The sequence below is a fragment of the Neodiprion fabricii genome, chromosome 5 (genome assembly GCF_021155785.1).
Source record: "Neodiprion fabricii isolate iyNeoFabr1 chromosome 5, iyNeoFabr1.1, whole genome shotgun sequence".
In the NCBI taxonomy this organism is placed as follows: domain Eukaryota; kingdom Metazoa; phylum Arthropoda; class Insecta; order Hymenoptera; family Diprionidae; genus Neodiprion; species Neodiprion fabricii.
In genome coordinates this window covers 27,580,362-27,607,242 of record NC_060243.1, presented here as the reverse complement: position 1 = coordinate 27,607,242, position 26,881 = coordinate 27,580,362, and the positions used below count along the sequence as shown (strand labels likewise).

At 35.2% G+C, this 26,881-nt stretch overlaps 4 protein-coding genes and 1 long non-coding RNA gene across 23 annotated transcripts; 2 read left to right on the top strand and 3 right to left on the bottom strand.

Annotated features, from left to right (window-relative positions):
* The first annotated feature begins 257 nt into the window (after nucleotides 1-257).
* LOC124183783 (diacylglycerol kinase epsilon) lies at nucleotides 258-7,774 on the top strand. Of its 5 annotated transcripts, none has more exons than XM_046572759.1 (11): nucleotides 258-476; nucleotides 1,032-1,206; nucleotides 1,303-1,474; nucleotides 2,003-2,133; nucleotides 2,206-2,353; nucleotides 2,899-3,116; nucleotides 3,222-3,367; nucleotides 3,459-3,627; nucleotides 3,743-3,923; nucleotides 4,191-4,327; nucleotides 4,419-7,774. In XM_046572759.1, exons 2-11 carry the CDS (start codon nucleotides 1,042-1,044, stop codon nucleotides 4,536-4,538), a joined length of 1,587 nt encoding a protein of 528 aa, XP_046428715.1. In that variant the 5' UTR covers nucleotides 258-476; nucleotides 1,032-1,041; the 3' UTR covers nucleotides 4,539-7,774. The 5 variants fall into 5 exon arrangements, with proteins under 5 accessions (XP_046428715.1, XP_046428713.1, XP_046428714.1 ...); XM_046572757.1 differs by having other exon boundaries at nucleotides 809-1,206; XM_046572758.1 differs by lacking the exon at nucleotides 258-476 and adding an exon at nucleotides 566-637 and having other exon boundaries at nucleotides 809-1,206.
* LOC124183788 lies at nucleotides 3,676-4,247 on the bottom strand. The gene is made up of 2 exons (XR_006871047.1): nucleotides 4,185-4,247; nucleotides 3,676-4,060 (listed from the first exon to the last, which is right to left on the bottom strand). It is a non-coding gene; the product is annotated as an uncharacterized LOC124183788 (long non-coding RNA).
* LOC124183785 (mitochondrial dicarboxylate carrier) lies at nucleotides 4,719-13,462 on the bottom strand. 9 transcript variants are annotated; one of them, XM_046572766.1, is made up of 9 exons: nucleotides 13,318-13,462; nucleotides 13,174-13,228; nucleotides 10,500-10,656; nucleotides 9,073-9,228; nucleotides 8,738-8,904; nucleotides 8,410-8,617; nucleotides 8,202-8,282; nucleotides 8,083-8,139; nucleotides 4,719-7,989 (listed from the first exon to the last, which is right to left on the bottom strand). In XM_046572766.1, exons 3-9 carry the CDS (start codon nucleotides 10,593-10,595, stop codon nucleotides 7,885-7,887), a joined length of 870 nt encoding a protein of 289 aa, XP_046428722.1. In that variant the 5' UTR covers nucleotides 10,596-10,656; nucleotides 13,174-13,228; nucleotides 13,318-13,462; the 3' UTR covers nucleotides 4,719-7,884. The 9 variants fall into 9 exon arrangements, with proteins under 9 accessions (XP_046428722.1, XP_046428726.1, XP_046428727.1 ...); XM_046572770.1 differs by having other exon boundaries at nucleotides 10,500-10,597; XM_046572771.1 differs by having other exon boundaries at nucleotides 10,500-10,597; nucleotides 13,302-13,447.
* A 1,209-nt stretch (nucleotides 13,463-14,671) lies between these two features.
* Nucleotides 14,672-17,227, top strand: LOC124183787 (elongator complex protein 6). 2 transcript variants are annotated; one of them, XM_046572774.1, is made up of 3 exons: nucleotides 14,672-14,989; nucleotides 15,167-15,286; nucleotides 15,598-17,227. In XM_046572774.1, the coding sequence occupies exon 3, from the start codon at nucleotides 15,614-15,616 to the stop codon at nucleotides 16,466-16,468; it is 855 nt and encodes a 284-aa protein (XP_046428730.1). In that variant the 5' UTR covers nucleotides 14,672-14,989; nucleotides 15,167-15,286; nucleotides 15,598-15,613; the 3' UTR covers nucleotides 16,469-17,227. The 2 variants fall into 2 exon arrangements, with proteins under 2 accessions (XP_046428730.1, XP_046428729.1); XM_046572773.1 differs by having other exon boundaries at nucleotides 14,673-14,989; nucleotides 15,167-15,234.
* LOC124183782 (kinesin-like protein KIF19) lies at nucleotides 16,986-26,573 on the bottom strand. 6 transcript variants are annotated; one of them, XM_046572755.1, is made up of 15 exons: nucleotides 26,545-26,573; nucleotides 26,240-26,274; nucleotides 23,141-23,212; nucleotides 22,907-23,017; nucleotides 21,517-21,720; nucleotides 20,797-20,946; nucleotides 20,450-20,659; nucleotides 19,740-20,203; nucleotides 19,506-19,672; nucleotides 19,285-19,439; nucleotides 19,010-19,223; nucleotides 18,801-18,951; nucleotides 18,626-18,670; nucleotides 18,328-18,480; nucleotides 16,986-18,132 (listed from the first exon to the last, which is right to left on the bottom strand). In XM_046572755.1, the coding sequence occupies exons 4-15, from the start codon at nucleotides 23,015-23,017 to the stop codon at nucleotides 18,054-18,056; spliced, it is 2,103 nt and encodes a 700-aa protein (XP_046428711.1). In that variant the 5' UTR covers nucleotides 23,141-23,212; nucleotides 26,240-26,274; nucleotides 26,545-26,573; the 3' UTR covers nucleotides 16,986-18,053. The 6 variants fall into 6 exon arrangements, with proteins under 6 accessions (XP_046428711.1, XP_046428706.1, XP_046428705.1 ...); XM_046572750.1 differs by lacking the exons at nucleotides 26,240-26,274; nucleotides 26,545-26,573 and adding an exon at nucleotides 24,752-25,583 and having other exon boundaries at nucleotides 18,328-18,472; XM_046572749.1 differs by lacking the exons at nucleotides 26,240-26,274; nucleotides 26,545-26,573 and adding an exon at nucleotides 24,752-25,571.
* Between the last annotated feature and the right edge of the window lie 308 nt (nucleotides 26,574-26,881).

Genomic DNA, 26,881 nt, shown 5'->3' with positions numbered 1-26,881 from the left:
TTTTACATTAACGGTGTAAACTGTTAATCTGTACATTAAAGAATCTAAAAAAAAATTGGTAGTTTTTTCGCGGTGACGTTGAGACTTGGTTTTTGCAAATTTTCTTTCTCATTCGTTGGAAATTAAACTTATTTGCAAAATAGCATACGGGTTTATAAAGTCGGAGATTCGAGTATTACCCGCGTAGACAATCCGATTCGCCATGGCGTAATGAAGAACTAGAATGGCTGTATAGCTGAAAACAAAATAATCCAACATGAGTTTGACAGATGATTTTGCTTTGCTTCGGGGCAGACATCCGACAGTTTGACAAGATTATAGCTTATACCGCTTATACGCGCATGTGTATGTCTGTAATCATAAGTTATTCAATCTGAAAGAAATTGATGTTAATCATATTATGACTCGACAGGAAGTTTAAGGAGGAGAAATAATACCGCAGTTTTGATAATTTCTTACCGATCGCTGCGTGTGAGGTTAGGATTCTCGACGTTTGCTTACTCTGTAATTACGTCAAATTCAAACACGTAAATTGATTGAGATGCCATGCAATATAAATTGCAATATTTTCATCAAGGCATCTTGAAAAAATGATCGTTTCAATCGTAAAAAAACGTTCGAAGGTCTAGATTTTCATGTGGCTAAATTTTGTTTAATAACCCGCCCTTGATTTAAAAATCGATCTTTTCTATCTACGTGTAGCACTGAAGTTCAAAGTTGACAATGAGATGCCAAAACAGTATCTATTTTACATTTTGAATACCACTTACATTTATACATATATACTTTGGATTTCTCTTCTATCTAGGATACTTCTGCTCTTCTTGTTGGAATCCATAAATAAATCATCAACAGCATCTCGCAATTTGAATATTTTCCATCTTTCAGTATTCATATATAAACAGTCGTGTCGGATATCACTAGGATTCATCTATTGCAAGAATATCACATAGTTCTTGCTCATGCGCAACAGTGAGAGAAGTTTGAATATAAAAGGACATTGCGATATTGGATGACTTGGATATTCGTAGGTGAGGCAGGATGTGGGAAGGAGAACTGAGTGACGTTATTCTACCTACGGTATCGACAATGATCATTTTCGTTATGACAATAAACATTGTCAGATACTTGATGGCTGAGCCGCACATCCACATTAGAGATGCGACTAAATCACATTCGTGGAAACCAATCAAGAGAATATCCAGGGTAATTTAAAACGTTGATCACTGTTACATGAAAAGCCAGATAAGTCTCTGGTAAATCAATCTTTGCCTCCTTATTAAAAACTCGTATTGTTTTTAGGCACATTTCTGCAGCATATGCGAATCGCTGCTCATCAACGTCGATGGTCTTTATTGCGACTCGTGTGGAGTCTGTGCCGATCGAGGCTGTTTCAAACTCGCGGATAAACAGCTGAAATGTAAAGACATAACGCTAGTTAGTGACCAACCAATGAAACATCATTGGGTCAAAGGTGGGTAACTTTGTTATTGGTTTGTATTCGTGATGGAAAAATACTCGCAAGGATTTTCCATTCAGACAATAGTATTCTACCGAAATTGGTACTTACTATAAGAATCGTCTTGACCTCAAGTTTATATGTGGAAAGAAATCTTGGAAATGTAGATCACTCAAAAAGAAACCGAAAACTAATTTTTTTGTCAACTTTCGGCCCTTTGTGTGGACCCACCTCAGGACATACATTTACTTAAACATTTACAATTTGAATCTTTGCTAGTCGTGGTCTAAAATTGAACAAGATTAGTCCTATGTTTCCTTTGTTCACCGCTGTTTGTGTAAGGAATGATTTGTTGAAATTTTCTTGTTCGTTTTTTTTTCCCTATAGATGTTTAAATAAATACATGTCCTGAGGAAGTCCCACACCAAGGGCCGAAAGATTGACTCACAATTGATGTTTCTTTTTGATCGACCTAGATTTCCAAGATTTCTTTCCACATTGGTATTTATTGCTTGTAGTTACGAGAGAACTCTTGTATAACAGGTAACTTGCCAGTAACTGCGATGTGCGATGTTTGTGATGAAGAATGTGAAACTGAACCAGGGCTATTGGATTGGTGGTGTTGTTGGTGTCAACGATGCGTTCATGATCTCTGTAAATCTAATTTACCAGAGGTAAGTTTGAACCATGAAGATTATCGAGTTTATTATACTGACAAGATATTTGATCTAGAATTCACTCTGTAGGTATGTGACTTTGGGAAATTCAAGCTGATGATAGTGCCGCCGGGAAGTTTGGAAGTAGTCAACACCCGCAGCAAGATGCGCCGTCGACTTCAACTCCGTAAAATAATACCTCCACTGTGGCCAAACTGGAATCCCATAATTATTGTTGGTCAGTTGAATTGAACGTGTGCCGGATACTGTATTTTCCACTTACCTTAATTCAGGCAGAGCAGAAAAAGTACTTGAGTATCTACAAAACGTACAGTCCAGTCGAAGAGCTATAACGAAAGATATATCATATAAGAAAGGTTTGAAAGTGCAATTGAAATTCATCGAATTAAATTTAGTTGAAACAGTATCCCCTTAGAAAAGGAAAAATTTAAAAGCAAACAATAATTTCAGCTACAATGAAAAAATCGCAACGTTTAAAAAATTCTAATGAACGAAGACTCATTATGATTGTAAATTAATTTTCTATAAATCAAAAAATTCGTATTTTCTATTTGATTTCTCAGTTTATCAAAAGAACATGGTTACTTAAATCATTGCAAATGACGAATAGTAAACCAAATTCAACTCGTATATCAGCTGCACTTTCAACTTTTGGTGTATCATATTTCTGACTTCAGAGCTCTCCGACTGGACCATACGTTCGATACATCCTTAATCTGAAATCTAAACCCAGCTAATCGTAACAGCTCATGATTTTTCCAGCCAATAGAAAATCGGGTAATAACGACGGGGCTGCAATATTGTCACTATTTCGAAGGCTCGTAAACCCAGCGCAAGTTGTTGACCTCGCTGATCGAGATCCTGTCGCAGTGCTTGAATGGTGCCGTTTGCTCGGAGATGTGTCGTGCAACATTCTTGTCGCTGGTGGTGATGGGACTGTGGCCTGGCTTCTCAACACGATTCATAAACTACAACTAAAGGTTGGAACATGATACTAAATAAAAATAGTATAAACTTACTTATTATCCAGGGACAATTTTTGTCATTCAAATTAATCCAAATTTTCATTATTTTGGTCCTCATAGCCGATTCCATCTGTGGCAATACTACCTCTGGGAACCGGTAATGACTTGTCTCGTGTTCTGGGATGGGGAAAAGAGCATAATTCGGATCTAGATCCAGCAGCCACCTTGCAGCAGATACAAGCCGCCCAGAAGGTGGATCTTGACAGGTGAGCTTTTTGTTCTTCCGAGAACAAAAAGTAGAGGTACAAGAGCAACTGTTGAATCATTCATCTATATTTTATTCTCAAATATTTTCAGATGGCAGGTATCAGTAAAACCATTCAGAGGTCTTGGATTCAGGGGTTCGAGCAAAGATCATTTCATGTACAACTATATAAGTATTGGTGTAGATGCACAGGTCACATTGAGTTTTCATCGCGCCAGAGAAAGTTGTTTCTATTTATTCAGTCACAGAATATTTAACAAGGTGAGACATTTTCATTATCTCTTGTCTTTATGTAGCAGTTTTTCTAGATGTTGGTAATTTCAAGTCCAGAACGCCTTGCGAATTTTGAGCTGTTATGCATCGTGTTGTCGTGTAGCTTCTCTATCTGGGCTTTGGGACACAGCAAGTTGTCGAGAGAGAATGCAGAGATTTGGACAAAAAAATTGAACTTTACTTGGATGGAAACAAAGTAGAACTACCATCAATTGAAAGTATTGTCGTTCTTAACATACCTTCTTGGGGTGCTGGTGTTGATCTCTGGAATATGATTCCTCAAGGTACTACTAATCGCAATTACCATTCATTACGGATCGTTTAAAATCACAGTCTGTCAGTCGATCTCATTAGCTTATATTTTCATTTCAAATCATATGAGTATTCATCCTAGTTTCAATTCTGTCCACTTTTTTCTACTCTACAAAGATGAGCTGCTGATTAGGCTTTATGAGTAAAAAAAATTCAAAAGTTTTCCAGCTTTCAATTGGCAGTGTTAATCCATAAATGTATTTTCTCACACTAATTTTCTAACCATTAAATACCTAAAGGAGTTGATGGTGTTCAAGAGCAAAGCATAAATGACGGAAAGTTAGAAGTTGTTGCGATATATTCTTCATTTCATATGGCCCAACTCCAAGTGGGTCTGTCTCAGCCTCATCATCTGGGGCAGGCATCAAATATTAAGGTCAGAATGCCATGATAGGTACTGAAATTTAGAATGGCATATCAGTTAAAATTTTGGTAAAGATGCTAATGTTATGTTACTTATATTTCAGATAAAATTGCTTGGTTCATGCGCAGTACAAATAGATGGAGAACCTTGGTATCAGCATCCTTGTGAATTTAACATTTCGTACTGCAATCGGGCATCGATGTTGAAAAGTAACTACAACTAATTCACATTGCCTGCATTAATGCTTGTGCAATTGACTTATTTTTAATTGTGTATTAACAAACGGTTTCAATGGAGAAAAGCAGATTTTGTAGTACTATTCTTAGTTTCAATCAAGAAGAAAACTCTAGTCAGATTATAGAACACATCACGTACATACAATAGTTATTTTTTTAAAGCGTTGCTATCTTTTGTCTGCAATTAAAAAACTACTCTATTCATTCTCGCTCTTTGGGCATTAATCGAAATATGCCTGAAAATATTCATGCGTATATTTAGGATTACGATTATACTTAAACTGGAGTGTCCCGGTGACCTTTATGAGTCAGTCAATACCACAATGTCAAACAATTTGTCTCTCTCAACTCGGATTACTTTCGATTTCGTGATTTGGTAGATTCTCATTAAAACAACGTAAAAACTATGTGGTGCTGACAGTTTAATTTGTTGATTTTAAGTATGAACCAGACAAGTACTGTGAATAATTGATGTACCTATTTTTAGATGTGTATTTTAATAATTAAGGATTTATATGGGCTTGGAATTGATTCTGTTTACCGATATTTGCATTTCCGTCTTCTTATCTCAAACGTTCCTAAGATAGCCAAAATCTCATAAAGACTAGAATCTCTGTAAAAGTAATTTGGATATATTTTATTATCTTTACTTTTTCTTTCAAAGCAATCTCATTTAAGTCATTAGTTATCACCTTATATAACTTTCGTCATTCCGTTCCGGAGTCTACCATTGTCTAATTATCAAATGTGGTCTCAAAAAATTAAATGGGCGTTTATTATTCCGTAAAAAGACCTGATCTGATTGTTAATAATAAGTAATGCAGCCAGGTTGTATTTGATATTTCTCAATACACATGAAAGGTCATTTTTTGAGCAGGACTGAAAAATGGTTACTTAAATTTTTTCACATGTTCAGTGTATCAAATTTTCACGATTCTTTATATGTGATGTAAAGATTCAGTATCACTTGACTACAATCTTGATGATACAAAAATTGCAATGAATCTTGAATTTTTACGTAAGACATGTTGAAAAGCTATAAGTTTTAAATATACCTACATATAACATATGGAATATAATATAATTTCATGTCACTTAAGCGGGAAAACATTGATTGCAACCTATTCTCGAACGGATAATGTAGCATGATCTATATATGTATACGTAGGTACAAAAAACTATTCTTTTGTCAATAAAACGTAAAAAATTCGCTGAATAAATATGATTTTATCATATATAATGTAGTCAATACCCAAGTTTATTACAATATCGTCAAAGACGGCATTTTTAATTACATTTTGTGAGTAGCCGATAGTTCACTTCTCATGATTAATTTTTACACTAGACCTGCAGTGTTGGAATAATAATAATTATTTATTTAATTTCTTCAAATATACATTCGTCCGTATAATGTATTGATAAACTCAATGATCGATTATAACTATGCATTTAGGTATGTACATGTATGTATGTACAATAGTCCGGTGGGTATTGATATGCAAATTTACGAATAGTACGAAACAAGTAAAATGCAGTGTTTAACAATAACTTACTGGTTTCTTTTTTTCTTGTCTATAGACATGTTGTTACTCTGCAACACCTTCCTGGTTAAATAATAGTGTGATAATCAGTGTGCAAAGTGTATAAATAACTGGAAAAAAAAAAAAAAAAAAAAAAAAAAAAAAAAAAAAAAAAAAACGAGGAATGGAACAAAAGAGAAATTAACAGAAACAGATCTGTAACGATGAATTTTTCACCATAGCGAGGTCCAAAGCTGCTTAATGTAAATGATTCCATTAGAGAAAGTGAAAATGAATTAATGATCAAAGAATCAAGGCTAGCTTTATAATATAATGCATATGTAAATGTTAAAAGCAATCAAGGATGTAATAGCTATGCATCTGTAAATATTATTATGTTAAATACTTGATAAAACAGAGCAAGAAAAAAAGTAAAGTTGTAAAAACGTGACAGAAAAATTACTAAAACAATAACGATAATTTATGAATGTATGCATACGCAAAAAAGCAAGCCTTGATTGAAATTATTATTTTTTTACTGGTCCTGTAACTGAGCATAAATTGTTCGGTAGTTTGTCTATTAAATTTTCGAATAATAAAAGATATTAATATCGAATGGCCAAGATATTATGAAAAATTTCTCGATTGTGAGACTCACAATACGCCGGATCAGCGTTCCAAACCACCGTATTATCACTTTTTGATAAATAGTATCAAAAATATAATCCTCATAATGAAATGTATACATAATGATGTATCCTGCACATCAGTTTGTATTACACATTTGATAGTAATTTAATTTTAGACGGCATTGAAATTTTTCATTTTTTTTTTCTGTCTATTATTCTTTCAATTGATATTCATTTACGATACCGTTTTACGGATTATTGATGGATTATTATATGTTGAATCTCTACAAGAATTTAGTCCATAACATGAATGTAACTAGGTGACATGAAAACACGACAAATATATAGCACCTGAAATATTGATGAACAACGGTTGATAATAATTGGATTACGGAATAGGATGAAGCCCAAACAAACGAGAAATCGCTTTGCTCAGTCATTCGACGTTACTCTGTACCACCCATTTTAGATTTTTTTTATTTAACAGGGAAAACTTTTGAAATTTGTTTTCAAAATAATTTTTGTTACTGGAAACAAATTAACGAAATAGAATAAAATGGGAGGAGTGAGAAAAACATTGTCAAATTAAATCAAATCTTTTAGGTACAATTGCATGGAACATGCCACATTGCTAAATGAAAAAGAATCTATCTATATACATATGTGTGTATATGTATATGTAGTACGGATATGTTCGAATAAATATCAACAAAAGTATTTAGATGTATATATTATATATGCCAGCATATATGCAAAAATAATGTTTTGTGGAATGCACATCTGGAAAATATTGAATAATGAATTGATTACTGATATAAACCAAAGTCCATCCCGTAGACTTATTCTAAACTAATAACGATAACAACATTTAAAAACAATTCTACTTATACTCCAGACCCTGTATACAGGTAATCATTTTTGGCAATCGCATCATACGGTGTGGTAATTCGCTAGTGCTGATTATTTTTCCGTCAACTGTAGTCACGGAACATCCAAGTTTTACAATTTTTCTACAAACGATTATTTGTCAAATTCTCCCTCTCTGATATATCGATAACTCGGTTTCTGATTCCCTCCTGAATCAAAAAAAGCAGGCTGGGAACACCTGCCGATTTCAATTCCGCTGAACTTGATAATCATATTTAAATAAACCTAGATTAATATTGTATTCCTATTGCCGTTTCTCATTGAAATTTAGGTGTAAAACCAAAATTTGTTCTAAGTTGTTCCAAGAAGACGAACGTCAGGATTGTGTGAGGTGCCAGTCGAACAAATGCAGGTATATACCCCTGAAAATAGACATTTTCACGTTGCATCAAATCAAAGTTTAATTTAATTTTTATTCTGGTGGTGGGGTAGCTGACTGAATTTCCAGAACTCACTTTGAAGAATCCCAGAGGTCCAAGTTTAGCGGTGTAAAGTATGAGATCGATCATATTCTGAAATATTAATCAAGTTTTACAAAATTCTTCTTGCGATCAAGTGTTAATGTATTGCTTACCTTGAATTCTCCGGGCTTGGCATTCATGGCTCTGGTCTTGAGGACATCCAGAGGCTGGGTCAAAGTTGTCGCTATCGCACCCTAAAACAAAATGGTATTCATCCTAAAAGTTTCAACTCATTTACCCTACATTTTGATGGTAATGTATTCTCACTACAAAATTCGAATGACAATTATTAATTTCAACAAAATTTCATTAAACACTTACCGCTGATAAACTGGACAAAAAATGTGTGGTCGGACTATCAGTGAACATGCCAGATTGTAATAATAGCATTTTAATCTGATCGTAAAAGCTTAACTGTCCGATAGTCATGAGGGCCGCCCTGCTGGTCGCAGTCGAGCAACCGTTAAAAAGTCGAAGAAAGCCTTCCTCTTTCCATACTCGGAACAGGCCGTCCAATGCATGTTTGTAACTGTAAAAAGGGATTTTATCGTTGCAGTTAAATGGGCTTTGATGAGAATAGTCGTCAGTTTCGTAAATTATGAATTTGAATTTCTTTTGACAATCAATTAGATCTAAAACTGTGTCTTACTTTCTTCTCAGCTCCGGCGATACTTTGATATCATTTTGCATTCGTACATTAATAAGATCTGCAGGAGTACCGATAACTCCGCCGACAGCTCCTGAAATGCCAGCCAAAAATAATCGTTGGTGAAACGGCAAACTGTAGCCTGGAGTTTCCAGGGCTTGTTTTCCAACCTGTGAATTGAATAAACAGCTGGTACGTAAGGCTGACACGTTATAACATGAATTGATGACCAATCTTCAGAAGAATGATTCAGAAAAAATAAATTTATAGCGTCTTTGTCGTGAAGCAAGTTCGTTTCGATCGTTTCTTACTGAAAACCGGCAAGATTTTCGAATTACCTCGTAAAAGCCGAATCTGGTTGTCGAATAAGTAAGCTGGCGTAGAAGGGAGGCTGTGAGGCCATTGTAAAGTGCGAAAACACCTTGATGCTTGATTATCTTCAAAGTTATTTTCGATACAGATGATTTACCCTCCTGCTGTGTTTGCAGATGGACCTGTGAAATTTATTTCAATCTTAAGAACAAGACTTTGAAGTTTCTTCTTTACCACGAATTCTGTCATTTTCATCTATTGATAAGAAGATGTTTCATTCAATGTGCTGTAGCAACAATTTTCAACTGTCTAATCCTGAATCTAGCTCTTTCTAAACCAAGCATGTGACCAACTGAGAATAAATTTACTTTATACATATCAGTCGACTGAAACATGATTTCCTATAAGCTAATTAGACTAATTGTAGGTTTAATAATTACGGTCTATCAACATCTAATATCTCGTTAACAAATTCCTAAAAGAATTATCTGTGAAATCGTATACAATCGTGCCAGTTCAAGTTAAAGAGGGGGGAGGGATTATGTTAATTATATTACACATTTGTTAATTGACACCTTGCTGTACAAAATTTGAGACAATTGGTCAGTGTTTCCATGCACGTTAACATAAATGGTGAAGGTAAAACAATGTGCGCGACATTGTTAAATTAATTAAATTACGTAAGCTGAGGATGGATGTACATTCATAGAATTAGAAATACGACCAGAGCTCCAGAGCCAGAGCATGGTGGTAGATTCTGTGACAACAATTCTATAATGCCGACTGAAAAATTCGTTTTCAGATAAAATTTGAAGTAAGATTAATGTTGGATTGTTTTATTTTTCCCCTAGAGTGACTCAATTCAATACAATATTTTCAAAAACATTTTTACAAAGCAAAACTTTAGATAAACTGTTGACACGAGCCGATTCCCAAAATAGACATTGTAATTTGAAAGTTGGATGAATTCAAACATCCAAATAAACACCACCCCGAATTCTTTATATACTTTGAATAGTCAGATAGATTTTACAGATGAATCTTTATAATGACTACGCTTATTTTTGGAAAGATCAGAAGTTGATTGCACAACCCGACGTAGTTACATAACTGTTATATTTGGAAAAGTATATTTTAGTATCTACCGACTATACCGATTTTCTTTAAATATAAATAGCAACTACGTTCTTGTAAAGGATATTGCATGGAAAAAGAAATTGCAATAGCACTTGACGTAACAAGTTGATAATGCAAGCTCATCGTTGATTAATTATGATAAACGATGGAAGGCGCATATTATTCGAAGTCAAAGGTACAAATATTTTGTACATACTTCTTTTGTGTAGTTTTGTATCAGAGAAAAAAAAAAAAAACGCGCTCGTAAAGAAAAATAATTTCTCTGGATTATCCAAGACAAAAAATGAGAAAATTCTTTTTTTAATATCAACTATACCTTCAACAAATCCAACGGATGGGTGACACATGCAGCACCTGCGGAAGCCAATCCACCAAAATACCAGCGGGATAGTTTTTCATTTTTTTTTACCATTTCTAAAAAAAATTACTGTCGCTTACGATCGTCTATTGGCAAGAACACTAGGTATGAGAAACTGAAAGTAAAATTATTGAGAATGATATTCATTTGCTTGTAGTTACAAATTTTGTACAATTATAAAAATTAAAAATTGAACTACTATATGCGTATCGTTATTCGAAAGCTGTCTTGCGATTGATTCAATTTTTTACCATCTTTTTTACTCTGTAAATCAAGGCGTACGAATGAGATGAGGAAGAAAAGAATATTAATAGCAGTGTTAATTGTAGCTGCTTTTTGTTCGGTACACAAAAGAAGTGATCTGTGACAAACTGCAATTCCAGTTAATACAAAATAATCACGAGACAGATGCAAGAAGTGTTTTCCCAGCTTTATGTAAAGCGCATCATAAATATTCTCCACGCTTCGGTGTAAATAAAAAAATTAGCAAGTACGTCAGACTGCTTACGGCATGAGCAATGAATGTGACGGATTTTCAATTCTAACTTAGTCGTATTTTCAGAGATAACGACAAATTTTGACATAGCCACAAAGTCCAAATTGAATTTCAATCTTAATATTGAGAAAATAATTTCCTATGAGAAGGTACTCGTTACTACTTGATCTCTGGCTTTTCATCTGACTTCTAAATACACTTGACATTCAAATATGATGTAAGATAAATTACATCATACAAATAATCTTCGGACTTATTATTTGTAATCAGAGATAATAATATAAAAAATATTTGTGATAGTGGAAAATTTTTATGTGTCAGTGTAGAAATAAAAAATAAATAGCACCTTATCGCACAAGTCTGAATGAATGTGATTTGATCAGAGATCAAGAATCACATTGAGGGAAAGTCAGTGAGAGTTTAGTTGAAGGCTTCATTCATCGGAAATTAGAACAATACTATTCATAGACATTGCTATTAAAGGAATTGAAAATATATTCTTCTTATTTTTCAGTAAAAAGAAGCATCATCTTTTCTTTCTTTCGTTTGGATTGAATAGATGTCCTTAATAGGCCCGACTGTGATATTTTGAGAAACATTGTGAGGCTTGAACTGACATTTAGTCCACAACTGAAGGGCTAATTTGAGGATACACAAGTTTGTATAAATGACATGCAGAATTCATTCTTTCATGTAACGTAAATTCGATGTTAATCTACAGGTCAGAGATCAGTTCACACTTTAAGCAAAGATAAGTTGAGCTACGAACAGCTAAGTTCTGCCTAATAGTAACGCCTACCATCTTAATTTCTATTCCTATCTTCATGAATTTTTACTTTCTTATTTTGGTGTTTAACAGTCTTTGGAAGTACAATTTATTATATTAAAATATAAAACTCAAGATATATTTCCAAATATGTAAAAGAAAAGTATTGAATATAAGGATAATCAATAACTAAAATAGGAATTCATGAATTAAATTGGATTAACATTAAAAATAATATATAGTTAACTTTGAAAATGGCTCAATAAACATATTTAATTGAATATAGCGAAGTCGTAATTCAGTCTTATCGGATATCCTGACGCGAAACTGATTATATACTTGAAGACTGTTAAACTGGGTTTTAAACGAAATTTCTTAAGACAAATTAGTCATCTTTTCAAACAGGAAGTTATCTAATTTCAGTTAATACATTACTAAATACTTATATTATAGCTAGACTTATAACGATATTCGAATACGCTATATCTATCCCGATTATGAACGTTATTCATGCCCAAAGGATTTTCAAAGCATAAGAAGAAATAACAATACATATAAGACGTAAAGGGATTATAAATGAAGCAACATCTGAGTCAATGGTCAAATATCAACGTAATACAGGTGGATAAACAAAGCGTAGTTACAATCATTTGTCATACATACTTTTATGATTATCAAATAAAAGAAGTTCTGCGACTGACTGTGAAATTCAATTATTTCTAAACAATTATGTTTAATCTGATTTAGGATAATTCAGAAACATTTTTTAATTCAAGCCTGTAGATTTATTTAATTAATATGTAAAGCTGTAATAATTCATCATATAATAAAAATAAATTTTGTCTTATTCGCGAACACGAATTCTCATTGAATGTATCGAGTCACTGATCTACTTCCAGTTTGCTAGGTGCACGTGATAATAATTTTCTCATACTTTATGCACCGAGCGATTTATGACCTTGTCTCTCATGCTTTCATGGGCCGTGCGCCTTACACAAACACGATAACTTGTGTATGTGTCTGTGTTACCACACGGTTACCACGCGAGTTTCATATAATTTTTTTTTTTTATTTGTTCTGATTTGTTTTTTTTTTACACTGAAATCAGATACGCACGATCCTATCATATGCAAACATCAGATTTTGCAGACGTGAAATTAACCGACCGAGCGAGTGATTATCGTAATTGATAATTATTCCCGTAACCTTGATTATACATATTTCAAAAATTCATTCAATTCATGTATGAATATTACACGCCAATTATTATTGAGAAATAAGGAGTTGTCGTTAATTGACACTCTACGTATAATCGGACAATGTATTAATTACATAAAATGAAAAACGTATATAGAAAGAGAGAGACTTACATTTAGGTATAACAACTTCCCTGTAGCGGGTAACGAACTCAGATAATTGATAAACCTATGAAACAAATGACACGTGAATTGTCGGTGTTGAGTAATGACTAGATAAACGTGTGAAACAAATGACATACACACACAGATACGCACCCATGCACATTCAAGTAATTGGGTTGCGTCAAAATAGTTTGTTTATCAAAGTTACGGATCAGCCCGGTCTGAATTTCTCCCTCAGCGGACACTGACGTACTCGCCTGGCCAGGTCACGGAGATCACTGGCCATAGCTTCGCTTAAATATGGAGCTTTAACGAGAAAATCCGAAGAATGACGAAATCCCCGCCACATCTCGAATTTAAATCGATGGTTCTCTCGAACCATATTGCTACGATTACTAGCCAGCGCTGCCAACCGCAGGACGAAGTTATATCCATAAATCTACAAGCCTTTTGATTTTAAGAGGGTGTCCTGGTCGAGTTCGATCCTGACTTATTAGATATCTCCAAATATCGAAGTCCCCGTATCTCAAACTCAAATAAGAGCTAACAGTTCCATTGTATACACATTTTTGAACAAAAAATCTATACTTCATTTTCTTGACACGCAGAAATAAAGAAACGGCATGAATTCTACAAATTTACTATCGCGATTTCGTAGGATCCGTACCATTTCCTTATTTTTGCGTCAAATGAAACTGTATTCGAGTATTTTTGTTCAAAATTGTGTATAGAATGGGGCTATTAAGCCCGTTTGCGCATTTGAAATATGTGGACTTCGATATTTGGAGATATATACGTCAACGTTGAAATCGACCAGGACTCTATTTTTGAAAACAACATATTTTTATCAAACATTTTAATGATTTGTCTCACCGCCTCCGTTTCATTCCACACCGTAAGAAATCTTAAATCACAAATGAAAGAAATATATTACCTATAAGGAATCGTACGAAATTCACAAACTCATAACTGACTGTCTACAAATTATAATACATATCTAATTGAAAATAAGCCCACCAAAATTTTTTTTCAATGGAAAAGTGTTAATTCAATATTTTGAAGAAAAGTGATTTAATATAAAATAAAAAATCTTTTCTACCGGTATAAATTTAATATATTTTCATCTCAAGTCTAAATTTTACTGATTGACGTTTAACCGGTATTTAACTACTCTTCGTAGATTTTTATAAAGTTTTTGGCAGCCGGTACGATATAGCTAGTTGCCTTGCATGCGTTGCACATTTGTTATATATCATACGCAATACTCGGACAACAATGATCAACAATGTAATACATCAATTTCACAACAATGCTGGAGGGAGAAAACCGCAACACGACTTTGAAAAAGTTTTTAATTTGCAGAATTCGGATGAATAATATGCGAACATAATCCTAATGGGGAAACAATAGATTAATACGAATGATTTCATTATTAATCCTATTTCAAAATTGGCAACGCTGATAATAAGAGGAATATCGAACGTTGAAAACAGCTGATGGCGGGCACATTTACAGCCGTGTTCACGGCTCACGTTCGCTTTCACGTTGCGCGTGAAACGTGGAGCGTGCAGGTGGAGTGTGGCTGATGAGTACACAACCACGAGGAGTCAAAAAACTGCACACACACACACACGTATAATCACACATGTAATCACACGTATAGAAGCACACATACATATCAATAAGTTGGACAGCTAAGAAATACCTCTTCATCAGCGGAGAGTTTTACTTTTTTTTTAATTTTTTTTTGCCCCGCATATAACTTATTCAATGAAAATTTAATTTTCGCTGAAGGAAATATCCGAACGTTCGAAAAAATTGAAAGGTGACAAAATTTGGAAATATAGTTATTTTTTACTTTAATGCCTTTACTCATAACTTACTGTCAAATTCGTTTGAACTGTGCACGCGTTCGAATTTTTGTTAAGTTAGGTTAGGGACGTACTGTCAAAATCGAGTAGAAATTAAATGCGTTTAACAATCAAATATTACTTTCGAACAGATTCGATTGGCAGAAGAAAAACACTGGAAGCTGTTCTTCGCGTATCTATCACAAAACTAAGCAGACAGGTGCGTAATACTTTGGATTCTTTTCCGGCTACACGCGGTCACGCGAATTTAAGTAATTATAAATCCACAAATATTACGAAGTTACGAATCTGAATTATAATTGTTCTTTTCTCTGAAAACAGTTTCATAAGTTTTGTATACAGTAGAATTCAAATATATTTGCAAAACTATAAATTCACAAATAATAACCAAATCAAATTGCATCACGTTGTCTTGTAATTAATTCAAAGATAGAGGTAACTTGTCAATAAATTTCCGAAGATGCGTATGCTTGTTGTTAAAATTTTGAAATTATATTTTTCAAACTATGACCTTTTCCCCGTTAAATTTGTCAGTTAATTTCAGTATCTTCTACTTTTCTAGAAACAAAATCGACAAAATGACTGACTCCGTATGCAGCGCACTGGGAATTGACAGAGTAGACATGTGTGGTAAAACAATACTGATAGAAGAGCAGCATGGAAGCGATGCAAATTTTATAGTAAACGCTGTTGTTTCTGGCTCCCTGCAAAAGAGCCAAGGAATCTGCTTGGTCCTTTTCCACAACACGTTCGGCCACTACCACAATGTAGGAATGAAGCTTGGCTACAACATGAAGGTTCTGAAAGAAAGAGGGCAGGTGACGGTTGTTGAGCCTATGAAAATAGCGGCGAGTAACGTAGAGGATCTGGGACACGACTCTGTGGACGCAGCTAATGTTGATCTGACAAAAACTGATCGAAAAATCACAAACACCGAGGACATCGGTATCCCAGATATAATGAAGCTGGACACGATGCTTGTGCGCCAGCTTTTTTCACCCGTTAGAAACAAGGTCCACGAAATGCTCAAGTCGATGGGATCTGTCAATGTTATAGTCGACGATCTGAGCCATTTGTTTGACATGAGCCTCAGCCTAAGAGATGTCTGGTTCTACGTTAGGTATCTCAGATCCTTAATGGAATTTGAGCCAATGATTTCCGTTTGCATTATGACCCACACGTATAAAGCTGATCCCGATACTTGCCAGCCTGACATGATAGCTATAGGCCTAAAGCACATGTCCGATTTAATAGTGAGCGTCGAACCATTGAGTACCGGGCATGCGAATGACGTTTCAGGGAAGATAAATATTCGATGGAAAGTTGACGAAGTCAGGAGGAAGTATCGCTGGGCTGAGAAAACGACTTATTTGTACAAGCTGCTAGATCGTCAAGTGAAAATGTTCGCACCTGGTTCGTCGTCGCTATCGTAGTATTTATTAAAAGAACCGTGTCAAAGATTTTCTTGACTTTGTTCGCGTTCTTTGTCGCGGTTTTTTGCTTTTACATACGTTTTTTCCATGTTATTTTTTTTTCGCCTCCATCTCTTCTTTCGCCTACCGTCGCCAATGATTGAAAGTTTCGCCTATTCATATACCGCAGAACAATGTTTAAACATCATTTTATTTTATGGATAAAAAGCTCTGTTGAGATTCGTTTTATTCTAATCGCGATGGTTGTGCAATTTATAAAGAAGAGTAACGAGTATTTTTAAACATTAATGCGACAACAGGCATTGTGAGAATCATTTTCATTTGCAAATTTAACAGTTACTTTTGAGCGAGAAAACAACAGAAGAAAACGATGTATTATACAAGTGTCAATGATTTGTTTTTTTTTTGTTTTTTTTTTATTACAATTCCGTTCAACATTTTTACCCGACTTATTACGTTATATGTATTTATTGAAATATAGGAAAAAGTATAAAAGAAAAAGAAAAACTCGTTAAACTGCCATATGCACTTTCGTTTTATTTATTTTTATATAATATTGAAATTTCCTTCCACACGTTTTTGACCTGCAAAAATATGAGCAAACAATTGGTCAGAAGAAGTTCAAGTTTCAACACATCGAATTTGTCGACGTTTAAGAACGTAAGAACAATAATCATCACAGCATCTCGTTCTATCCGATTCATAAAAGATCAACTGGTATGGTTGCTAGTCGGTATTTTCCGGTATAGATAAACCAATGGAAACAAAAAAATACACGACAAAGTAGTAATTGTCATGACAAATTCAAAACAATAATCCCAGTACTGATATACTGCAATATGAACTGTAATTGAGCGCAATGTCGATATGTATACATTTGAAGTTCGTACGTTGTATGTATGTAGGTATTGAATTATTTTGTTTCAAACTATGATACAAAAGAGAAGACTACTGATTTTTTTCAATCTCTTCATTAAGAAGAGTGCAGCGTTGACTGGATTATACCGAACTAGAATTTTGTCTTAGCAAATTTAAATTTCCTATTATATCGTATTCAGTGTTGAGTTATACTACAATCTCACGATAGTGATAGCATTATATTCAGGTATGCATTTGGTTTGCCACTCGATATACTTTACCTTGCATTACAAATAAGGACTAAATTACTTGTTGTTCAAATATATTTATGGTACATAGTCAAAAGATAATCTACCAGCTCTGACGCATGAAGGTAAATGATATGTTGCCTAATTAGGTATAATAAAGTCAGTGAAGTCTACGTATGTATACGTATGTTAGATACATACGCTTTGTGCGACTGACTTAAGCTGCACTTTTCGAAACCAGCTCGTACACTTATTTGTAAATATTCTCTGAAACGATCTCTGCTAGTATTCTGCATTCTCATTAATTACCAACATGTGCGATATCCTCATACTCTGAATTCTCTAACCCATTATCTGTTCAGTAGTTTAAAATTCGTTCCTCTTAATTCTACTGTGACTTCCGCATCATCTTCGTCCTCATAATCAGCTGTGACAGTTTTCACGTATCGCTCGGGATACTGCAGGTCGTATTTTGATCGTCAGGTGCTATTTTTTTGGAAGCTCGTACCGTAATTAGCCATGCTATTTTCACTAGTTGTTCGTCTTAGATTTTTGTCGCTGTAAATAAGATAGAATCCAACAATCGGTTTCAATTTCAAAAGCTAGTAAAGTATCGTAGAATCTTCTTCGCACCTTTGCCAATTCTGGCACTGAAGCAACGTGCAACCTGCTATGAATTTACTTAAGAGTTTGTGTGACGGAGAAAAGAAATCTGAAAGGTTCTACCATACAGTGACGATATTATTTACGTACAAATTTCTGCTGCCAATAGTTGCCGAAATTGGTGGGAACAGGCCTGCTGCTGATATTAACGGATGTACAGGGGCCCCCATTATTTGGTTGACGTCTGTCGATGGCTCTCCGATTTGGGGTAAAGGCGAAGGTTCCCAATCTGAGTCTGTTGAACTATCACATTTAATCAATACCTTATCGATCTGCTAGAGCCTTACATTCCCCACCACTTTGATCACATTGCAAAATTACAGAGTTACGGTTTGCAATCAAGCGTACGTCGCAAATTTACAATGACATGTGTATCCGCATTACCTACCTACTATTCCCTCGAAAATCGGTGCTCGTAGTTTCATAGCCATACCTGAAAAAATGTCACATAATTTTCGATTCAATAGAAATCTTGTGTAAGCACCATTGTTGTAAGAACAATTTTTTGGTCTTGTTTCTCAGTTTACCTTTCTTCGAACAATTTGAATAGACTAAAAGTAAACCTGGTAGATATTGGAGGTAATTTTCTTCCAAGACTGGAATTTGTGCCAGGCGAATCGCTCAGATTAGACTCAGCATATGCAGCGGCATGAATTTCTTGCTGATACATTGAATACAGTTCTTGCAAATCGGCAGGTAGAGTTAATTGGCCATCTGAAATAATGAAACTAACTAATTGAAGCTGAATATATGAAGGGAGTTCGAATAATACCTTCCATCAGTTGCCTCTGTCTGGTGATAATTTCTTCCGATATTTGGCGCTGTCTATCATATCGTAAGATTAATAATTCGCGTCTTCTAAGCTCGTGTTGTTTGACCAATCTCTCACTCTGCAGCATCATTTTATCTGCTTCAAGTTCATGAACTCGCAGCATAAGAGCCAACAATTCTCGTTCGTCATCTGAACTAATTCGGGATGGAAGCTCCTTAAAATAAATCATACGTCTAATATAAAAGACAATAATTGACCACTAATCGTTCACTTACATCTTCAAGAAGTAGGCTACGCTGACGGCAGTTTTCCAGCTCTTGATCTGCAGCTGCCCTCAATTCAGAGTAGCGCTCTTGTTCCTTGTTAATTTCAGCAAGCTCGGCCCACGCGTGCTGCATCGCTGCATCATTTTCAATTTCTTCGAGGAAGTCTATTGTCAAATTTACGATAGAAGTTATAAATCTACAAGATAATTTGTTCGCAAAACGGAACTGACCTCTGTCATCGTCGTAGTTCTCTGTTCCTAGGCGACGCGACGTTGACCCTCTTGTGGTTTTGTACAATTTATTATTTCGTGACTCCCACTGTGATATAATAGAATGCTGTTGTTCCGCTGCCATTTTCAATCCAAGGAGATGGCTATCCAATTCCATAAGTTTTCGTCTGATAAAGAGTGAGAAAAAGAAGCATTAGGAAAGTGATGAAATATATTGCTCAGCGATTCACATACCTTAATCTCATTTGCTCCCTGAACGTAGATACGATTTTTTCCCTAAGATTTTTCAGATTACCATCGTGCTCTTCGACACCTGAATTACTTCTGGGACGGTCATCCTGCATCTTATTACGCAGCCTGGATATCTCGCTTTTGAGATCGCTGATGATATTGCGATACTGTGAAACATGGTAACTGACGTCGAGAACGTTTCTCTCCACTTTGTTCGATAACCGATTTGCTCTGTCTGCGTAGGCCAGGGTATTTTTACTCTCATCACGGTGGCTACTTGATGGTGAAACATGGGCAATCATCACTGTACGACAGTTACCACTTAGCGCCTCTTTCAACAGCCTCGTCAATTTCGAATCCCGATAGTTCACATATCGTGCACCACCAGACAGTGCATTTATGCAATTACCAAGCGCTAACAGGGACCGGTTTATATGCGCTCCCTCTTGAAGACGTTTCCCTTGATTCTGAAGAAGGTAGATTCAACAGGCTTATTCCTTTGTTGCATAAATTAATACTTTACAGTCAACTTATGAAACAGTTGAGTTATGGATGTGTTCCAAGTTTTCATCGTAGCAGAATTTTAGTGTTAATGTCAGTGAATGAATAATAAACTTCGGGGACTTAGGTCATCCAAAAATTATTATTGTTTAATCAGTCAATTAAAATAATTCATTGGAAAATTCTGTAATAGATTCGTTACCCTAGCTCACCTTTGTTTGCTTCGCCCTTTCTGACCCCGCCAAGTCGATCATGAAAAGGCGCGCCTGTTTAATGCGAGTTCTAGCACGATCACCCTCCTGGATTGGATGGGTTTGTTTCACTGTCACGCTGAGAAGTGCATGACTACGAGAGGATGTTTTGTTAGCTGCAGTTGGTTCCACGGTTCGTGCTCTATTTCCTTTGTGCAAAAGCTGCATTACCTGAACGATAGGAAAAGAAAAAGGGAAATGAATATTCACTTATTAGATCAGTTCAGTTGAAATAATCAGTGTACTATATTACACTCTCGACCCGTTAGAGTTCAAAGGATTAAATATTTTAATAAAGTGTTATATACCTCCTCAGTTGAGTTTGTTGAGATTTCCGAAAGCCCAGACACCTGAATATTACGGCCGCGCGAATCTTCTCGCAATTCCAAGTATCCCGTTCCAGGATTCAATAGATCTCTGATATTCTCGTTGTATATTTCCATGTAGGACATGGTTACCTGTACGAATGATACCGAAAGATCATGATAAGAAATGTCCGTATAATTGTAAGTCTTAAATGTACATAAGTTTGAATTTCCCGGTCGAAAGAGTTCACTTTTCTTTATACTTTTCGACTTGACGCGAGACTGATTGTAAATCTTTTCAAATTTCTGACGGTAGAAAAACATACCTTTACTCGATAATGGGTTCGAGATTTTTACTTTGTGAAGAAAGAGCAAAACGAACAAAATTGATTTCATAGTTCGTTCTCACACTCACAATCAATCCATAATGAAATTATTTACAATTTTTTCAAATCTTAATTAGTCTATTGTAATTCAGACCTTTTGATTGAAGGATTAATTCGAATGCGAATCCTTCTGCCGTTGGAATTAAAATAACCAATATTCGCCAATTACAGTTATATCGAATTTATAAGTAAAATTTTCACTACCTGCTGCTGTTAGTTGTGAACAAGGTTCAAACTTGACAAATGAAAAATTGTGCTACGATTGTGAATTTTTTGAAAAAAAAAACAGTAATTCTGTGATCGAAATTGATTGTTGATAAGGGGTTAATTAACTCACCGCGAATTCTACGTTTGTCGGAAGTTTTTGAGCAGCAAGAAATATGTCGTTCAAAGCTCGGACCATGACTCCTGGTTCAGATGGGCTTCCAACCATCGTATGAGTTTTTCCAGCTCCTGTAGCTCCGTAAGCGAACACCGTCGCATTATAGCCGTTCAAAACATCTTGAACAAGAGCTTTGGTTGTTCCATCGTAAACTGCTTCCTAAAAAACGTTCGTGTTACTAAATTTAACGGTCCGTTTTTGTGTTTATATATAAAAAATCCTGTCAGTAACGTATTCATCAAAAATTACGAAACACTTTGTGACGATTATCGGAAATAAAATTTGTAAATTTTGCGAATAAACCATCTGGCGATTTCTGTTAGTTTAGAATTTGCACGATATGCTGGAATTCGAACAGCGCGGGGCGAGTTCGCGACCTTGACTTCATCCTGGGGGCTGACCTTCACCCTCGCTGGTGAACACGTGACTTATTATCAACGTGCAAGTGACAATTATTCTATTACGATGCGATATATCTGTGTATTTTAAAAAATTCAAAATTTTCGACCCCCAGTATTACTTTACGGAGTTGAACAGATCCCAGATCAATGCAATCCATTTGAATTTAAATTTAGTAATCAGGTCGTTATATCTTTGCGTGTTTAGATACAATTACGATTAAACACGCGTTCTAGATGGGGAAATACCACCGGACGTGAGGAATATAAATTTCGATATACGGTGAGGGATTTAAAAAGAAAAAGAGGAAACATTACGATTTTTTTTTTTTTTTAATATATCTGAAGCAGTTTCTCTCGAAAAGGAAGAAACAAATATACACAATCCTCGGATGATTTTTTTTCTTCTCTTGAGGTGAAATTTGACATACATTGCTCATACGTTATAAATTTTTATCTGCTCATGTAAGCTTGTTCCACAATATCGCATATAAGTTGTTTCTAAATTTTACTGTTTCACAACGAGTTAAGAAAAAACTTAGGGAAATATAAAATTTCTGCTATCGATGTTTTCCACTGTTTTCATTTTACATTCGTTACGTACATACGTACACACTACAAGTACATAACGCGAAAATATTGACGTGCGAGCCAATATTCCTGATGGAAAAAAATCAATACCGTTATACAGTATACAGTATACACAAAATAGTTACGGTACTCGAGATAACATGGAATATTTACGCATTTTACACCAACGGTGGTTGAGAGGAAATAAATTTTTGACCGTACTGGTATAATGGTGAATGTTTTTTAACGAATTTATAAACAGAAACTACTAATGGCATCACCGGCGAAAGCCTGAAGCTAATGTGTACACCGATTTAATACTAGAAACTTTACACTTAAAAAAATATATATATATAAGTACGACACATATTTTTTACCTGAGTTGAATCCTCGCCGAACGCAATATCGTAGAGATATTGGCGGGAAGCGCCGCGCTTCTGACGGAGAACATCTCCCTTCTCTCCGTCGACTTCCTCCATGACAACCATCTGTATACCATCAAACAGACAAATGATGCAAGACTTTCAAGAAATAACTTTCAAGAAAAGAGCTGATTTTTTTTTTTTTTTTATCATCAACTGCCATTAATCCTAAACCTACTTTAACCCTACCTTATCATTAATTGCATGCAATACCCTCGTCCCATCATCTTCGGAGTTCAGCGGCCTGATGCGCACTGCAACCTAAAACGATAATAGGCAATTTAAAAATTAGATAAAAGATTTCGATTTTTTGAAGCGACGTGAATTCCAAAATCGATAATTTCAGTAAACATACAAGGAAAGTTTTGGACACAGATCCCTACTAACAACACTTACCGATATTTCACCCGAGACTCAAACTCTTTTCTGCGCTAACTGAGGTGGTAACGTCATCGCTGAAAAGGGTTTGAGTCTTGGGTGAAATGTCGGTAAGGGTCGGTAATAAAAGTCTGCATTCGGAACCCGATTTTCTATTCTATTAATTTTGATATAGTGAGGAATTATCCTCGTTCAATCATTTTGAGTTTAAAAATACATCATTTGATATATATGGTGAAACAAAGCAAAAGAGTTTATACAAAATTGCAAGCTTGAACTATTTATTTTAATCATAATACTTGATCAGTAAATGTATTCTTCAAAATAACACGTGTACAGGAAATTGTGTAAAAGAGGAATGAGGATAACTAATTATTAACAAAACCGGATGTACTACCCCAAATTAATACCCGTCATAGCAGAAGACCGACGTAATTATTGAAAGATTGATGGTGGTCGCACTTGCGATCGCTGACCATATTTGCTAACGCCAATTACATGCGTAACCCGCATATCAATTATGTATAATGTGAATTTATCGATTTTATACAAGGGCAATTAGAGACATTTTTTACCCCTATTTGACGCGTCAATCTCACTTTATTATCGTGCTTACATATTGTACCTATACTACTATATATACCCCCACTTCCTGAGAAAAATTGTACGCGGGGCTCAGCAGGATGTGGAAATTTTGGTAAACTCACGACGATATTGTTGTTTTGTCGACTCACCATCGATTTATCGTTACCTCACTATCGATTATTATTTGTACCACATTAATTATAGGTGTTCAAAATTCCTCACACGTGCATATATACGTATATTATCACTTTACGACACGATAAATCTTCGTTAATAAACGCGTTATTACAAAGGGTAAATGTGAAACGCGCGATTATTTCAAGGACCTTTTCTCTAACCGTAATCGAAACACGTTATCAGGGCCAATGAAATAATTTTCACGGTATTTTTACAAAAATTGAATACCCTCAAACATGATGATGTTATATACATAATTAATCGTGTGAAAATTTGACACTGTAAGTTGGAAAACTTTGCACGTCATCTATAGTTTGATCAATTTCACCTCTTATGATTACATACCGATTACAAGGCTGTTCATTGACAATCACGTGCAGATACCTCGAACACGCGTTGGTAAATTTGCACGCAAATCTGGAAAAAGTTTCTCACAAAAAACTTCCAAAATTCTATATATAGGTAATTGCGAGGAATTAACTCAATGGCAACATTGATTTCTATAGATTTGAGAAAACGTTTTCGACACACGAATATTTCGAACACTACAAACAATTTGCAATCCATGGCAATTGGAAATTCCTATAATCTACAAATTTCGATGGAAAAAAAAGGACAAAACTTTGACGAGAACTTCAATCTTATAACTCATGAAATTACCATCAACTTTTCCTCAGTGATGGATCTTTGTGGTCGATTAATAAGGTCATGTTGACCACTGCTGCTGGTACTACTACCGCTTCCACTGCTATACTGCGTCATTTTCTTATTACATACGGACAATATGTGTAAAATTATAAACCACTGCTGACAAGCCTAAGCTATCATTTATACCAAAGTATGTAATCACATGTAATAATAAAATGTGTCAAAACTTTTATCAACTTTACACAACACGTGCTGTTCATACATGCATTATAATCGCAAACTAGTTCTAATGCTCAAACTTTATCCACGCTCTACTCCGCGCCATGTTTCCCTTTGCACTGTTTATCAATTGTTTCACCTCACTGGTCACATAATTTTTTCCTAATTTTCTTTCCTTTTTGTTTTTTTTTTATTTTAATTAATTCGTTTTCCCATACATCTGTTTATTTTCGATACAGGTACTCAGTGTTCAAATTGAATCCCAACGAAACGGAGTACATAATTGAAATTGAACGATGACAGTTTTTCTTTTTATTGCAGCGGTAATCAAAGTAATAATTTTTGGCCGATTCAAGGCAACGAAGGTTGGCCCCGATACTTTTGCAAATTTTTTCGTGCTTCGCTTAGTCTTGACGCCCATCGACTGGGTGGTTGGGCGAGTCGGCGTACCTACCAGGTTATTCACAAGGACACGGGGTGCAGGCCGCGTGTCCAAACACCCGCGGTTTTTACTTCAGCCCTGCGCGACGGCCAACTGGCACATTTTGAATTCGTTTGTTCCATTAGTTATTCTAGGTGCTTGAGGGGATTACAACAATTTACAATATTCTCATCCTTCAATCGAGTTTCAACGACTGAATAATTGCTTCGATTGCAAAAATTAATGTAATTTAGGGTGTCAGCGATTCGATGACAAAATCGGTAAACAAATCAAAATGAAACTAGGATATTTCCAGTCTGCATTTCTCTTTCATGACCCCCCCTCTCACGTGGTACAAGATTTTATAGTGAACATGTATAAGCTTGCATATTGTAAGTAAATAATAAGCGTCGGTTGTTACATATAGTTGTTAGAAAAATAATATTCGGATCGCATGCGTTCACGGGGTTGCTATTAAACTGCACGCATCAAAACCGTCTTAATAATAAATCATTTTGTCATAGTTTCAAGTGATTCGTTTTTTAAATGCCTAGCCGTGTTTTTTCCTTGCTAATTTTTTGACGCAATAATATCTTTCGAGATAAAGATATAAGGATATAAAGAAACAATCATTTTTCGATTGAATAACTCATTTCAATATGTATTTCCAAAGAGAACGTGTACGAAAAAACATTGAAAGGAAATAAAATCCACGTGGGCCTTGATCGATATAAAAATGGGAATTAACAAATGAGGGAAAAAAAAAAACACAACTATACCCATCCAAGGGAAAGGTCAAGTCAATGCACTACAGATCGCGTGTACATGTATATAATATCGATTCATAATAGAACACTTACGCGTTTCTCCCGTGTAATACTGCGTCCGCATATGCCTGTAATGATTAAGCGACAGGGTGAATTCAAAATCATATCTATTCATCTTTTATGCAAAGATGTTATTACACGTCTAAATGCGTGCAGAGAAATTAAATATTTTTTTCTCCTCCGAGAGTAATAGCCTCACGTAGTCGCGCGGTCAATATTTGCACTTGACTCGCGGTAAAATTACATACGCCTACCAGCTATACTTACGATATCAACAAAACTAGCAAAAAATAGTCAAATGCCTTGTAGCTCTGATCGCGTCTGGGTCAATTATTTACCTATCCGTGTAAATTGCAGCGATGCGCATTGTCACTCCAATCGTTGTACACTCAGTATCGATTTCGTTACCACCTGTGTAATGTTTTTGGTAATATGCTCTATGAAAATGATGAGACCCGCAACGCTGTATACGGGTACAATTTCCTTATAAATCATAAGTATAATAATGATAATCTATACGCTAAACTTGACAATGAACATACGATTTTATCAATGATTGATTTCCTGTCAGTCTTTCGGTCCGAATATACATAACATATGGCCGAAACGAAGGTCGAAAAATATTATGCGTATATAATCGTTAATTATTACATCGCGGCAAAGTAAACTTGACAA